The sequence below is a fragment of the Lonchura striata genome, chromosome 17 (genome assembly GCF_050655825.1).
Source record: "Lonchura striata isolate lonStrDom1 chromosome 17, ASM5065582v1, whole genome shotgun sequence".
Lineage (NCBI taxonomy): Eukaryota > Metazoa > Chordata > Aves > Passeriformes > Estrildidae > Lonchura > Lonchura striata.
This window is the reverse complement of record NC_140719.1, coordinates 1,584,071-1,599,534: the sequence shown is the minus strand read 5'-3', so window position 1 is coordinate 1,599,534 and position 15,464 is coordinate 1,584,071. Positions and strand designations below refer to the sequence as shown.

General features: G+C 64.3%; 2 protein-coding genes across 3 annotated transcripts; one reads left to right on the top strand and one right to left on the bottom strand.

Annotated features, from left to right (window-relative positions):
* The first annotated feature begins 2,588 nt into the window (after positions 1–2,588).
* Positions 2,589–7,463, top strand: RNF208 (ring finger protein 208). Of its 2 annotated transcripts, none has more exons than XM_021533685.3 (2): positions 2,589–3,146; positions 4,503–7,463. In XM_021533685.3, exon 2 carries the CDS (start codon positions 5,193–5,195, stop codon positions 5,988–5,990), a length of 798 nt encoding a protein of 265 aa, XP_021389360.1. In that variant the 5' UTR covers positions 2,589–3,146; positions 4,503–5,192; the 3' UTR covers positions 5,991–7,463. The 2 variants fall into 2 exon arrangements, with proteins under 2 accessions (XP_021389360.1, XP_021389361.1); XM_021533686.4 differs by lacking the exon at positions 2,589–3,146 and adding an exon at positions 3,364–3,503.
* Positions 6,958–15,362, bottom strand: LOC146765849 (ring finger protein-like). Its single transcript, XM_085593706.1, has one exon. It carries the CDS (start codon positions 13,386–13,388, stop codon positions 12,447–12,449), a length of 942 nt encoding a protein of 313 aa, XP_085449832.1. The 5' UTR covers positions 13,389–15,362; the 3' UTR covers positions 6,958–12,446.
* Between the last annotated feature and the right edge of the window lie 102 nt (positions 15,363–15,464).

The following is a 15,464-nucleotide window of genomic DNA, read 5'->3' as shown; positions in this document are numbered from 1 at the left end:
GCTGCTCCTGCATGTCTGTCTAAGGAGAGCTGGACCCGAGGACAGCAGGTACAACTGAGCTGAGGAGCAACCTCTGGACCCAAAGGTGTGCTTGGCCTGCTGGCAAGGTCCCTGAAAATGGTAAAATACATCAGTGCTGCTTGTAAAATCCAGGAGAGTACCCATATCACATCAGCACAGCTCAGAACGCATTCTGAGGATATCCACATGCAGCCAAAATATGTACATTTATGATAACACTCAATGCAATAGGTTTTTATAAAAGATAACACAACATGTGTGTTGATATGCCAAAGTTAGGTGTTAAACCAGGAGTAAGAGACAAGACCCAAAGGCAGAGGTGGCCACGGGGCTGAGGTTTGGTAGGGTCATCACTCAAGTCTGAGCCACACAGGTCCAGACAGGTATGGAAGGTCTAGGTTTTGAAGGATGAGGTTATTTCAGTTTGGGTAGAAAGCAAAGATCTTGATGGACCCACTCAGCTGAGGAAAGGGACAGCTCTGCATTGAGCATGTGAAGCAGAGGCAGAGTCACTGGGGCAACAGGAAGATCCCAGCACCTTGGCACAAACACTCTTATTCAGCAGAAAAGATGCCCAATGTAATTTATGATTATTTTTAAATAGAGCTGTTGCTTAACTCATGAAATAGCAGCATAATAGCACATCGTGTAGCTGGGTCAGCACGGGAATGCCATATGAATTAATAACAGAAAATAGCTCGTGCTCGCTCACTTCCTGCAATTTCCTCTGCTCAGTGAGCTCAAGCGTAAGATCTCAGCTCTTGCTATCTGCACCCAGGCACGTTAGCAGGGAAGGCAGGAGCACCTGCCACAGGGAGGATGGGGAAGATGAAGGGAATCCCTGTTCAGTGGTGTGCCAGGCAGCAGCAGCCTCACACTGATTTCAGCAGGTAAGCAGATCAAAGAATGGCACGTAGAGGTGCTAGAGGCATTCAAAAATCCCTTATCTGGTGAGAGAAACTCCAAGATTAAAAACTCAACCATTGTCAAGAAGGGAGCATGGATTTCTGTGTGGAGGTGAGTCAGGGAGAACCTGACTCTAGGGTCAGTCTGGCCTGGGAATGGAGCACAGCTGAGCCCTGGGGGTACCCTTGGGGAATCCTTCTGGTCATCTCTTCCAGGTCAGGAAGAGAGGCTCCTGAGTGAGATTTTCAGCATCATTGCCAGCGGTGTGAGTGAGGAGATCGTCTGTGGGCTGCACAAGGCCTGGCAGAGCTGTGAAATATGTAACCTCTAGCTCCTGTGTCCATCCCACTGAGGGCAGGGCCAGAGGACAGCGATGGTGTGAGGACACTGGCTGTGGGGACACAACAGCTCCAGGACCATGCAGACCCCTTGTTACAGGGGCTGGATCTTTGCTGCAGCAGGGCTGGAGGGTCAGCAAGCAGGGCTGGGCAGGGTAATCTTAGAGAGGGCATAAAACCCTGAAGGGATATAAAGAACTAAAAACCAGTAATGGGTGACATGAGCAGGGGAACCCCAGCAGCACCCAAAGGAGCCTGGTGAACCCCACCAGCACCCTGCTCCAGCCAGGGCTGGGTAGAGTGGTGGAGTGGGTTTGGGTTGGAGTGTGCACATGCCTGGGTAACAGTTCCTGGAGTCAGGGTGTGCAAGCTGGAGGTTTCTGTGTGGGGCTGCCTGCCCATTTTGGCCATTTGCCTGTGGGGTCCCCATCCTGGAGGCACCCACAGCAGGGGGAGAAGGCAGCCTGGCCTCCAACATCTGCCAGGGGACATCCATGCCTCTCACATCTGCAGGAGCCAGGAAGCATGCAGCAGCACTCATCTGCTCAGGGCACCTTGTGGGGTGTCCCCAGCCTGTGGGGTTCTGTCTGCCTGTGCCGATGGGGTCACACCAGCAAGCCCGTGGCCATGAGCAGTGCTCTCCGGCGCTCTCAGGGACCTGTCAGCATTGCTGGGACCCCCACCCAGCCCGCTGAGCCCACCGTGTCCCAGGCACCAATGAGCCCCTGTGCCCAGGTGCTCTGGAGCTCAGCAGGGACTGGGGGGCTGTCAGGGGACCCCCCTGCTCCCCCGGCAGCCGGTGGCCGTGGGTCCCAGGGGACGGCGTGGGGTGCATGGCTGACTTGGCAGTGGGCAACAGCAGTGGTGGGGGATTCCTGGCTGTCCGGCCTCTTCCCGGCCCCGGGGCTGCAGGGCCGCTGGCAGGGCCCCGCTCCCGGAGCTGCCCGCGGCCGCGGCCCCGCTCGCCGCGGCGCCGGCTGCTGAGTCACCGCGGGCCCGGCCGGCCGCGGGGACGGAGCGGGGCCGCAGGGAGGGCCCGGGGCGGGCGCGGGGACAGCGGCTGCGGGGCGAGAGGGGCTGCGGGGGGAAGCGGGATGTGTGGGACGAGGGCAGGCGGTCGGGGCAGGGAGGAATGTGCGGGGAGGGGGCCGTGCGGGGCGGATGGAGGGCGCGGGGCGGGGAGGGGGCGTGCGGGGCGGAGAGGGGGTGTGCTGGGCGGCAGGCGCTGCGGCCGGCGGGCCCCGGCGCTGCTGAGCGAGAGAAATGTGAGGCGGCTGCACCACTGCGGCGGCACTGCGGGCGGCGGCGGGAGCGCGCAGCAGCGCCCGCGCCGCCGGGCCCCGGGAACGGCGGGCACGGAGCCGCCGCTGCCTGCCCGCCGCTGCCCGCCGCTGCCTGCACCTGCCGAGGGGCACAGCGGGGCCCGGCATCAGCCCCCCGCGACCTGCGCTGCCGGCCGGGGGTGTTGCATCAGCCCCGCGCCGAGCCGGGGTCCGCGGCCGGGGGCGGCGGGGGGAGCCGGGGGAGGGCACGAAGGAGCCCCCCGGAGCGGCAGCGGCCGTACCTGCCGGCTCCCCCGGCCGCCGGTCCCCGCCGAGCATCCGGAGCAAGCCGGCGCCGCCAGCCCCGGCCTCTGTACCCGGTCCCCTCCCCGCGCCGCCGCGGCCGCGGCCGGAGCAGGCGGCGGGGCCGGGGGCGGCCGGCCAGCACCATCCCCGGGGAGCCGCGCCTCGGAGCCGCCAGCATCCCCGGCGAGCCGCGCCTGGCCGGGCAGCGCCGCATCCCTCTGCCTTTCAGATCACCTCCGCCGCTCGGGCCTGCGGAGCCGCACCGGGCACGGAGCGGGGGCTGAACCGGGACCCCCGCCCGGGGCCGGCGCAGGTAACGGCGGGCAGGGACGGGGGAGTCGCCCTGCGGTGTGCGGAGCACTGCTGTGTGCACAGGCGTGTGCTCCGCGGGGCTGCGGGCGTGGGGCAGGGACGTGTGGGGCTGGGGAGGGGAAGATGCTGGGGAGGGCTGTGTCACCCCAGGAGTGATGGGGTGTGGGGTACGTCGGGCGCCGTGTCACCCCAGAAGTGACGGGGATGGCGGGGGGCTGTGTCGCCCCAGGGGCGGTGGGGCTGCGGGGTGCTGCGCCAGGGCTGTGCGTGAAGGGGTGTGACAGAAGGAGCGTGGGAACGCGGTGACAGTGCGTGGCACCGCTGACCACCCGTATCGCTGTGCTCGTGGGCGCTGCAGGTGAGTGTCTGTGCGAGAGCTGCAGGCAGAGCCCCCGGGGCTGCTGCTGTGTGCGGGACGAGGCGGGGAATATCTGCTCCTCGTGGGACGCGGGGTGCAGGATGTGGGGTGCAGGCTGTGGGCCCGTGATGGGGAATGAAAGAGGCGAGGCCTCCCTCCGCGGAGCAGGATGCTTGCGGGACCCCGGTGCTGCCAGGGCATGGCTCCCGGGACATCGCTGCTGGGGCTGGGCAGGGTTCCTGCCCACTCTCCCAGCCCTCAGGCATGCGGGGCTGAACCCTACGGCCTCGCTTCATCCCAAGGCTGCTGCTGCCGCAAGCAGATGGCCCCTCGGGCCCCCTCCGCCAGGCATGGCAGCGCCCGGCGGGAGCAGGCATCCCTCTAACAGGATTTGCAGCGTGATGGAGGAGAGCGCCTTCGCCCTTCTCGGAGGAGAGCCGGGCTGGCGCAGGGGCTGCTGAGGGAGAAAATGGCCTCGGGCTGGCCGCCTGCCCCCCATCTCCTGCCCGCAAACGTGGCCTGTCCTCTCCATCAGCCCCGGGACAAGGGCAGGGAGATGGGAAGGGGGGGAGAGGAAGCTGGAGGGAGGGATAATAGCAGGGACAGATCAGGAGCAAGCGATGGAGGTAAAAATAGATCCACTGAGCAGAGGAGGGGCTAAACGTGAGAGAAAACCCTGAGCAGAGGCAGGTCGGTGGAGGAACCCCTTCGGGAGGGGCCCTGCGGCCCAGCGGAGCTGTGGGGGACCCGTCCTCCCACCCTCAGGGCAGAGAGGGTCCCAGGACCCCACGCTCGGGGCCGCCGAGGGGATGCCTTGGGGGAAAATACCTGCCTGGTCCCACTTCTGCAGCCCAAGCACGCGGGTGGATGGACAGGACCCGCAGGGCACAATTGCCAAATTGCCGGGATGCAGGCGGGCACGCATCCCGAGGGAGCGCTGGCAGCCGGTAGATCCATGAAGAGCCTTGGATCCAACCCCCTCTCACTTTTCATTTCCAGCAAGCACGGAGCTGAGCTGGGGACAGAGGTACCAGGGACCGAGGGGACAAGGTGTGTGGTGTCTTGGCTGCAGCCAAGGTGAGCTGCCCTCTGGCACGGGATGTGCCCTGAGCCCCTGCCCTGTGGGAGCTGCCGGTGACTGCAAGTGGGAGAGCCGGGAAGTCAGAGCAAAGGAATTTGCAAACACATTCTTCAGCGCCACGAGGATCCCACTGCATGTAAACAGGAACAGAGGCTGGCCTGGGGCAAAGTGAGAGCTGCCTCCAGTTCTGCAAGATCATCCTTGGACTCACCTGCCCTGGGCAGTGCCCAGTGCCTCCATCCCCAAATTACTGTTCCCGACTGCAGCTGATCCGCTGTGGGAAGTGGCAGCGAAGGCAAAGAGCAGGACTGCTGAGTGACTGCCAATGTCACGTTAACATCCTGGGGAGGCTGCAGGGAGCCGGCGCTTTGATCACCCACCCGAGAGCATCTTGAAGAAGAGAATGGCACTGTGAGCCCTGCCTTCTCCCTGCCCCAGCCTCGCGCCTGGCACCCTCGGGGCTGGCTGCAGGAGGGGGGCGCGGGGTCCGCTGCCGCTGGCCCGTCTCCCCACGATGCTCTCCCGCACCAGCTGCTGCTCCCCGTGCTCCTGCTCCGCGGCCAGACCGAGACTGAAAGCGCAGCAGGCTGCCGGCATGTTTTAGCCTCATGCAGGCATCCCTCGGAGACCCCAGAGCAGTGGACAGTAATGTGAAAACGATACTCATGTCGTGTCTGAAAGGGCAACAGGTCATCATTAAAATGGAGGCGATGAAAATCATCCACCCGGAGAAGTTCTCGGAGCTGCAGGCCTCGCAGCCGCGCTACGCGCCCGCCCCGCGCCGCGAGCCGCCCCTCGTGGCCAAGCGCGCGTGGCCCTCCGAGTCCGAGATCATCGTCAACCAGGCCTGCGGGGACATCCCCGCCCTGGATGCCACCCCCGGGCCCCTGCCGCTGCCCCGGACTCCCCCGCTGCCGCGGCGCGAGCGCGGCTACCAGGGCCAGCGCAAGGGCAGCTCGGAGGTCTGCTACCACCGGCAGCCGCCGTCGGACGAGGTCATCGTCAACCAGTACGTGCTGCACCCCTCGACGCCCTGCGAGCCCCTGGAGTGCCCCACCTGCGGCCACATGTACAACTTCACCAACAAGCGGCCCCGCATCCTCTCCTGCCTGCACTCGGTGTGCGAGGAGTGCCTGCAGATCCTCTACGAGTCCTGCCCCAAGTACAAGTTCATCTCCTGCCCCACCTGCAAGCGGGAGACCGTCCTCTTCACCGACTACGGGCTGGCGGCGCTGGCCGTCAACACCAGTATCCTGAACAGACTGCCGGCCGAGGCCCTGGCTGCCAACCCCGTCCAGTGGAGCAGCGACACCGACCGCAGCTGCTACCAGACCTTCCGCCAGTACTGCGGGGCCGCCTGCACCTGCCACATCCGGAACCCGCTGTCCTCCTGCACCATCATGTGAGCCCCGCGCCCGCCCGGCCCTCCGCAGCGGGGGCACGGCAGGCGGCACGGCGCGGCCGGTCCCCGTCCCCTCTCTGCCAGTGGCACCGCCAGGGAATGCTCTCGTACTCACCACGGCCAAGGATGTGGGACCGGCATCCTTGCCGGCACTCGCGGGGGGCAGGGGGGTGCTGGGACCTGGCAGCAGCCCCCTGCTCGCCGGCGGTGCCTGAGGAGAGGGACGCTGGCATGGGGCACGCATCTACCAGCGCATCCAGGGTCTGCAGCTCCCCTGGCCCTGCGGCCAGTGCTCCCGTGGTGCATCGAGCATCTCGCCGTGCTCCTTCCCCGGGTGCCTCTCGCTCCTCTCTCCCCAGCTCTGCCAAGAGCCGATGCTGGGTTCTGGCCGGAGTGACGCCCTCCCCATCGCCCCACAGCCGGCAGCGGCAGCACAAGGAACCCTGGAGCTGCATGGTGCCACACTGGGCCACCCTCCCAGGACAGGAAGTGAGGACAGGTCCCCAGCTACCCCTTCCGCCCCCTCTCTATAAATTATTTGCCAAAGCTTTCATCTCAGTGGCCACGCCGCCATGCGCCTGAGTCTCAGTAGCCACATCAAGCCGCCACACCGGCCCCTCAGATGCCAGCAGACACGCGGCCCATGTCCTCCGCAGGCCCTTGAGGAAAGCTCCACTTTGTCCTCGTTTTGGAGGATTCTTGTTTTTCCCCATCCATCCCTGGCCACCCCATCCCAGGCCACCACGTGTTCACAAAGGCACTGAGCTGTGCCCGTTCTCTGCCCCTCCGCCCGGGACCCACAGCAATGCCCCATGGGATGGCTCAGGAGGGCAGCACGGGGTCCAGCACCCCAAATTGCTGACTCCAGCAAGGGGATTTGACAGGTAGGGGGACCGAGGTCTGGCTCCTACCCACAGTCCCTTCCCCAGAGCAGCACCTCTGCTCTGACCCCTGTGCGGAGGAGCTGGCAGGGCAGCAGGCCCCTCTGCACACTCTTGCTTTCTCCAGAGCACCTGGAGGGGTAAGTTTGCTGCCAAAAAAGCAAAAAAAAAAAAAAAAATCAAAATAAAGAAAAAGCCATAATTTTGGGTGCTCCCATGGGGCTGAGCACCACAACCCAGCATGGCCACGGCACCAGGGGCCCATGCTGCCCAGTCCCAGGGTGCTGGGGCTGGGTGAGCCTCTGGGGTCCCAGAACCCTGCATCCTGGAGGAAACAGCAGCCCTTGGCACTGGCCAAAGCCCAGCATCCATGCAGGGAGAGGGGCCAGTCCATGCCCTGTCCTGTCCCAAGGGAGCGGGCGGTGCCGCTGGCGCAGCCCCAGGACCGTCCTCGCCCTGGTGGAGAACGGCGCCGGTACCGTGTCTGTGTTGCTCTGCCAATGCCTCCCGCTGCTGGTTGTGACCATGATCATGTTTTATACCCAGCCTTGTTCTGACCCCATCAGCCTCCCCAATAAAGATTATATTGGAACGAAGACTGAGCCGGAGTCTGGGGGCGCGCACTGCGGGCAGGAGCGGGGGTGACAGGCCGGGATGTGCCCTGGCCCTGCTCCACCTGTGGGACAGGCTGGGGGGCCATACCCAGGTTAGAGCTTTCCCCTGGGCTGGCACCTCCTCCTCCAAACTTGTTTTCAGCTCTGATGGAGTTGTGTCCCCTTCCTGCCCAGCCTCTGCATGTGGCTGGGAGCCTTGGGGGACCCTGCCCAGCTTGGCACGGGGTCCTCAGCCACAGCAAGAGCCCTCAAACACCTGCTGGATGTCCCCTTTCTCCCCAGGTGATGTGAGATACTGGGGGGAGGAAGGATGTGCCATTTGGTGGCACCTGCTGTTGAAGGGAGCTGGGCAGGGTCACGGGAAGTGCTGGGCTCCCTTTGCCCTGTTCTGTGAGGCAGCTGCACCCATGGGCCCCTCTCTGCACCATTCCCACAGCACGCAGCAGCTGCCCCGCGGCTGGCACGCACCTGGCAGCACCAGGCACGGCACCCACTGCCTGCCCCGATGGGCCCCAGGGTCACTGGGATGGGAACTCCACAGCTGGGAGAGCCAGGAATCTGCAGCAGAAGCAGCTGGGATGATGATCCCAGGACAAGGCAGCTCCCCAGGGCAGGCTGTACACACTGGCTGGTGTGGGCACAGGCTGGTGTGGGCCCACAGGCAGCGTGTGCCCAAAACCAGTGCCAGCCCCCAGATTTTCCTTCTCCAGGAGCAGTAACTGTCTCTGCCCTCAGCTCCGGGCCAAGGTGGAGCATCTGCTTCCAAAGCAGCAGCACATCCAGGAGGGTGCAAGGGTGGCTGCAGACCCTTTTTCCTGGTGTGCTGGAAACTTCCTCTCCATCCCAGGGGAGTTTTTATGCCTGGAGAACAGAATCACCTCCCAGTCCATGGATGCTGAATTTCAGCACCAACAACGCAGCCAGTGCCACCTTCATCCCCAAGGACGCTGCACCCGTGTCCTGTCTCCCTGTCCTTACCAACATACCCACCCTGCACCCACATTCCTCCATCCTTTGTGCAGCCTTGGCACAGTGTGGGGGTCTCCTGGTGGTCACACCAACCCCACACTGAGCCAAATCATGTGGCTGCTTGGGGGAGTTGGGGCAGCCCCACATCCAGGATGTGCATCTCCATCACCCCAAAGGCTCATGCCAAATCCAGGCTAAAGAACTCCAGCACCCCAAAAGCTCATATTAAATCCAGGTTGAGCATCTCTGTCCCCAAGGACACTGAAGCTGTGGGCCAGGCAGAGCAGAGGTGGCAGCAATTTTGCCCTCAGTAGGAATTTACCCTTTTTATTACATAAGAACAAAGGGTACAACATGCTCTCCCTTACCCTTGTGGCACCTCTTGGGCCCAGAGTAAATTTAAAACTGTTAATTTGATTTTGAGTTGCAATTAAAGAAGAAATAGGGCCTTTCAGGAGCAACTACTGGGCGAAGGCCCATTTCTCCTGCCCTATTAACCTCGAATAAGCCCTTGCTGGAAGAGACGCCAGGTTTGCTGCAGAGGACAGGGACATGGGGTGGTGCCAGCCCTTGTGGCACAGATGCAGGGGAATTAAAAGTCTTTCACATCTCCTGAAATGTTCCCATGGCCATTCTGAGCATTGTGCCTCCACGCTAAGTTTTTAAAGGTCTCCAAGTCCTATGAGCTGCTTAAGCACGGTCAGGACATTGCTGCAGGAACAGGTTTGGCCACATAAGAGCAGAGATGCTCTCAGATGTTCCCAGGTGAGCTGGCTCTAAAATCTCCCCATTGTTGGAACATCTGTCCCAAGCTGGGATGAAGCTCTGGGCTCCCCCAGTGTCCAGTTTGGCTCACGACAGGAGAGGGGATGTGGGGAGTTAAATTGCTCATGGGGATGATCCTTTTCCCAAATGTCCCCATTTTAGGTGGGAAGTGCCAGGATCAGGCTGGTTTGGGCTCAGCCTGGTTTGGGCTCAGCCTGGTTTGGGCTCAGCCTTTGGCATGGGTTCAGGACGTGGCGTTTGCCAGTCATTCTCCCCAGAGTTAAGAAGTATTTGGACAACGCTCTCAGGTACAGGCTGGGATTGTTGGGGTGTCTGTGCATGGCCAGGAGTTGGATTGGATGATCCTGACGGGTTCTTTCCAAGCCAGAGCATTCTGTGATTCTGTGACAAGCAGCTCCTGCAGCCGGCCCTTGGTGCTGGGGCTCAGGGCTGGGCTGCTGTGCTCCTGCAGGGATGGTGGCAGTGCCCAGGCCGGTCCCCATGGCCCAGGGTGGCCCCAGCACCCCCATCCTGCCCCAGAGGTGGCACAGCAGGACCGGTTCCCCACGGATGCAAACAGCGGGGCGATGCGGAGGCCATGCTGAGCCGTGGGGAGGTGCCTGAGCCCAGGGCCGAGCCCTCCTTGGGGACGCAGCCTCAGAGCTCTCCCCGGAGCGGTGACACCCACGGGGCGGTGACACCCAGAGGTGCAAGGAAGCTCCTTGCCGAGGGCCAGCGCCTGCTCTCACCGGGCAAGGCGCGGTGCCAGTGATGGGTGGTGGCTGTGACAGGTCCCCGCGGCTGGGCAGGCACTGCTGGGCTCGGGGTCTCTCCTGGGGTCAAACCCAAGAAAGGGCCGGCCGCAGGCACCAGCTCCTGCTCCATGTCCCCTCCCGTGGCCGCTGCCCTCTGGGCACGCTGCCGAGGGCCGTGGGGACGTGTCCCCAGAGCGGGGCTGAGTGGAGAAGGGCAGGAGCTGCGGTGCTGGGCAGCTGGGCCGGGGATGGCTCCGGCCAGATCAGGAACCAGCGGGACACGCCCGGCTGCAGTGCGAGAAGCCAGGAGAGAACGGGCAGGTCCCTGCAGGGATGGGGACAAGTCCTGGTCTGGGCACACACATCACCTGGTGCCAGCAGGTGCCAGCTGGGGGATGCGATGAAGCATTTGGGGTGGTGCAATAGGGTGTCAGGGGCTCGGGCTCGGGGGCACGGCTGCACGTGGGAAAGCTGGGTGGGTTTGGGGGGCTGTGCTGGAAACTGCCCAGAGCTGGAGCCCTGCATCAGCCCTGGGTCAACCTATCAGCCCCCAGTCCTGCTCGCCTTTATCTCAGGTTGCTAAATATAACCCAGCTGTGGGAGTGGATACTGCAGCCAGGCTCCACATGGCCCACAGGATCCATCCCAAGCACAGCCCCCAGGAACCCCCTTCTCAGGGCCATGGAGGTGTCCTTCAGCTTTCGGCACCCAGAGGTGCCAACAGCTGGCTCAGGGAGCACAGGAGTGCTGGGGGCATTCCGTGGGGGCAGCCCTGGCCTGGCTCACCCCAACACCCCGATGCAGGGTAGGGCAGGGGCACGAGGCTCCCCCATGGTGACAGGGCCCCCCGGGTGTCTGAGCTCCCCCTCCCCACAGGCTCCATGGAGCCAAAACCGCCCCAGCCAGGGCTGAACTGGCACTTCTCCTGATGGAGCTGCTCCACTTGGTATAAATAAATATTCCTTGGTGCCACCAGGGCTGGAGGGACCCACCTGCTTCTGCCTGCCGGCCTGACCTGTTTTGCTCCTACCCTGTGCCTCAGCACTTTGCCAGAGCAGCCCATGGCAGCGCTGATGCCGAGTGGCAGCAGTGTCCTAGAAAGGCCCATAGCCCCAGTCTCTGCCCTCTTGGGCACAAGGACGGGTTTTCTGTGGGGCTGCGTGGGCACAGCAGTGCTCGCCGGCTGCTCAGCCCCCCAGCTTCTGGGCAGGAGGAAGGGGAAGGGGGGGATGGACTGGCACCCTGTGGTGTGCCTCCCACAGCCACAGCCCTGGGGAGGTGCCCATGGGGTGTTTCCAGGGGAGAGGGACAAAGCCAGGACACGGCGATGGTTGCACGAGCCCGGCACGGCCAGGCACAAGGACAGGGCACAGCAGTGTCACCAGCCCCCCAGCAGGGCTGGGCTGAGGGAACAGAGAGGGGGGACAGCACAGGGAGGGGGGAATTGGCACGGGGTCAGCACAGAGCCTTGGCAGGACACCCGGAGGAGGCCGGCAGTGACAAACAGCCTGCTGCACATTCCAGGCTGTGGAGGTGGGCATCAGCACCCCTGAAATGGAATCCTGGAAGGACCTCAAGGGTCTGACAATTCCCTGCTACCCACCACCAGCCCAAAGGTGGCTGAAAGCCTGGGAAGATCCCCATCCCTGTCCCCTTGGGGAGGAACAAGGGTGCAGAGCAGCCACACTGTGACCCAGACATCACCTGCTTGGCACATGGCCCCCATGTAAGGCTGGCAGGCAAAGGCAGAGCCCAGATCCTGCTCAGTCCGGGGACACCCCTGCTCCGTGGCAGGTCCCATTTGGGCACAGCCCCTGTGCCACTCACCACAGGCTCCTCCAGCCGTGTATGGCAGGGACAGAGCCGTGTTTGCTCACTTATCACCCCGACAGGCACAGTCTGAGCACGGGCTGGCACGGCTCGGCAGGAGCTGGGAGGTGCCATGGTGGAGCACGCACCCGTCGTAGGTGAGTGCACTGGCTGTGCCCATTCCCTCCTTGTGTCACTGCTGGGCCCCAAGGGGACATGCTCAGACAGGCACTGAACTCAGCTGGACACGGCTGTGGTACAAACACAGGCTGTATTTTCAGTCCATGCTGGGGGATCCCAGCCTGTTTGTCCTGGGTGCAGGTGGCACAGTCCACAGCACAGCCCTGCTCTGCCTGCAGAGCCTCTCTGCTCCCCAGCCCCCAGGCAGGGATGTAGCTCAGCGCAGGAAGGGCTCCCACCCATCCATCCACCCATCCATCCACCCATCCATCCCCCCTGGCTGCGGCAGTGAGGTGTCACTGGTGTCGCGGTGCAGGCAATGCCCAGCTCCAGGGTGGCCTCCCTCGCTGCCTCCCCCGCCCCGGGCTCACGGGCAGGGCCGGGTGTCCCGGGCACCAGGGTCACAGGCCTGCTTCCAGCCGTGGGCAGAGCCGGAGCTGGGCTCCTCTCCCCACGCACGCTCAGCCTGAGGGCACCAAAGCCAGCGCTATTTGTCGAGGATGAGGAAGAGCATCACCATCAGGACGATGGGGAGAAAGATGAGGAGCAGGCTGAGCGTCTCTGCCGCCAGCAGCAGCGCCAGCAGCAGGAGGTAGCAGCAGCGGCAGCGCCGCTCCAGCCGGGCCAGGGCGCGGATCAGGCAGGGCGGGTACCGCACGCAGGGCAGGCACCCGAACATGCGGCTGGTGTGGAAGCGCACCTGGAAGCGATGCTCGAGGGCGCCCGCCAGGCCCGGGCGCCGAGGCGGCAGCGCAGGGGGCCGGGAGGCGGCCAGGCCGCCGGGGGAGCCGGGCTGGGCGTGCAGCAGGAGCAGCTCCTCCTGCAGCTTGCAGATCTCCCACTCCAGCATGGGCGTCTTCTGGCGGCAGATGGGGCAGCGCACGCGGCCGAGCTCGGCGCCGCTGGCCGTGGCCATGATGGCCCGCAGGCAGGCGCGGCACAGCCCGTGGCTGCAGTTCAGCACGGCCGCCTTGTGCCGCTGCTCGTCGTAGGGCTCCGTGCAGATGGGGCACTCGTCCTCGCTGCCCGCCAGCACGGGGCACGGCCCCGCCGCCGCGCCGCCGCTGCGCGCCCCCTCTGCCTCGCCCAGGAGGCTCGGGATGGAGCCCGAGACACCTCCGGGGCTTTCCCCGCGGGGCAGGCCGGCGGCGGGACCGTGCTGCCCCGCGGGCAGGGAGGCACCGCGGGCAGGCGGCTCCTCGTGCCCGGGCAGGAGCGGCTCCTTGGCATCCTCCGTCGGTGGCAGCTCCCAGCGTGTCCAGGCAGCAGCAGACGCCTCTCCACAGCGTCGGGACGGCTCCCCGGGGTCTCCCGACCCCACGGTCCCCACGGGCTCGCTCTCGTCCCGCTGCCTGGCACAGCCTTCCCCACCGGCTGCCTGCAGCGGCGGCGGGCCAGGCTCTGCCTCCTCGCCCGCCACCGGCTCCATCAGGGTGGCCAGAGCAGCCACCCCGCCCGCCGGGCTCCCTCGGGGCTGGGTGCGGGACGTGGGTGCCGCTCCAGGGCAGGAGACTCGTTCAGCACGGCTGCCCGAAGGGTTTGAAGGCAGCAGTTTCCTTACAGACTCCCAACATCCCTCCGGGGCGCTTTGGGGCGCCCTCCCGGACCGGTGGGTCAGTAGCCTCCAACGCCGCGTGCAGCCCCATCACCCTCACCGAGGCCACCCCAAGAGGGGCAGCACCGCCAGCATCCAACAGCCTTTTCCTCCTCCTCCTCCTCTTCCTCCTCCCCAGCACCAACGCAGTACTGACCCGCCACAGTCCAGAGGAGAGGGCACCGAGCAGGGCGCTGCCAGAAGGGTGCAGGCGTGGGGGGCACCTGCGCAGGCAGCTGCCTCCTGCCGTGGGCCAGGCAGGATGGGGCCGAGCCTGGCTGTAACCAGTCTGGTTTGTCAGCTTCTGGAAGCTGCTCAAATGCAGGGAGCCCGGGGCAGGCAGCCATGCCTGCACCAATCAGCTCCCGCTGGAGCTGGGGAGGAGCTGGGGCCAGGCCGCCTCTTCTCCTTGCCCAGCACCAGCAGAGTCGCTTCTGTGGCCAGGGCTGCCCACACCACTGTCCCTGCAGCACGGCAGCATGGCCCTGTGCCCCACCAGTGCAGCCTCCCAGCATGGCCCTGTGCTCCACCAGCGCAGCCTCCCAGCATGGCCCTGTGCTGCACCAGCGCAGCCTCCCAGCATGGCCCTGTGCTGCACCAGTGCAGTGCCCCAGCTCAGACCCCAGTACAGCCCTCTGCACTATCCTGGGACAGCCCCCAGAACAGACCCTGCACTATCCTGGGACAGCCCCCAGAACAGACCCTGCACTATCCTGGGACAGCCCCCAGAACAGACCCTACACTATCCTGGGACAGCCCCCAGAACAGACCCTGTGCTGCCCCAGTCCAACTCCCTGTCCCCCACACTGGTGCCTGTGCAGGGCCACCTCTCCTTGTTATGTCCCACAAGCAGCTTGCAGGGCCTGGAAGTTTCCTTCCAGGTTTCCCACCAGGACAGTGCCCAGGTGAGGGGATGGTGGCACCAGGGTGATGACTGCCACACAGCAGCTCTGCACTGGCCCCACTGTCCCTGGCACATGGGGACACAGCCCAGCTAGGGTCTGCAAGTGCAAGAACTGCTCAGAGCAAAGCAGTGGGGTGGGGAGCCCCCAGATCACCCTGTTCCCCTGCACTGCAGTGCCACAGCACGAGCAATGCCCCAGGCACTCCTCATCCCTGCAAGACCCCATGAGTCAACCATGGGAGGGTGGCTGGGTCACAGGCATGGCATGGCACTGCTGTCCCTTCCTGTCCCAGCCTGCTTCCAGGGAATGTCCCTGCTGATTCATGCCCTGGGTCCTAATTGCTATTTACACAGTGGCACCCAGTTCCCTGAACTGGGGGAGGAAGATGGTGGCACTGGTCCCACTGGGGCATGGGCAGGGCCAGGAGGGTGCCCAGCCTCGAGGCTGCAAGGAAAGGGCTGGAAGCAGCTCCCAGGATAGGGTGAAGGAGAGATGCAGCTGAGCAGGCACTCGGAGAAGGGGATAGCTCAGCAGGAATTTGGAGCTCAGGCCTCAGCAGTCTCAGGATGACAAACCAGCAGCAGAGAGAGGCATTGAAGCTTCCTCCCTACTGGCCTTGGTCACAGGAAGCAGGGGGAACAGGTCTGTCCAGGCAGCCTCCTCATGCAGCAAGCACTGCTGAGTAATGCCAGGGTGGAGAGATCCCATGCAATACTTCCCTTCCTCTGGCCCTGCCACAAACAGTGGTCACTGCCACTGCCACAGCTCCAGCAATGGCCTTGGGTGTCACCCACCCCACACAGAGACCCCCAGGGCTGGGGCATGCGGGGCAGATCAGTTCCACACCAAAGCCAACCAGCAGAACCCCCAAGAGACCTCTGGCCCCTGCTCTGGTGGGGTGTGGACACAAGGAGCCAAACCCCCCAGGAGATGGGGTCCCTCCACTGCCATGGCCCTGCTGCTGTCAGGGAGGGGCTGGTTGGGTAAGTCCACACCTATCCTGGCT

Coding starts and splice junctions, on each gene's coding strand:
- LOC146765849 (XM_085593706.1), bottom strand. CDS start 13,388: ATGGAGCCGGTGGCGGGCGAGGAGGCAGAGCCTGGCCCGCCGCCGCTG.
- RNF208 (XM_021533685.3), top strand. CDS start 5,193: ATGCAGGCATCCCTCGGAGACCCCAGAGCAGTGGACAGTAATGTGAAA.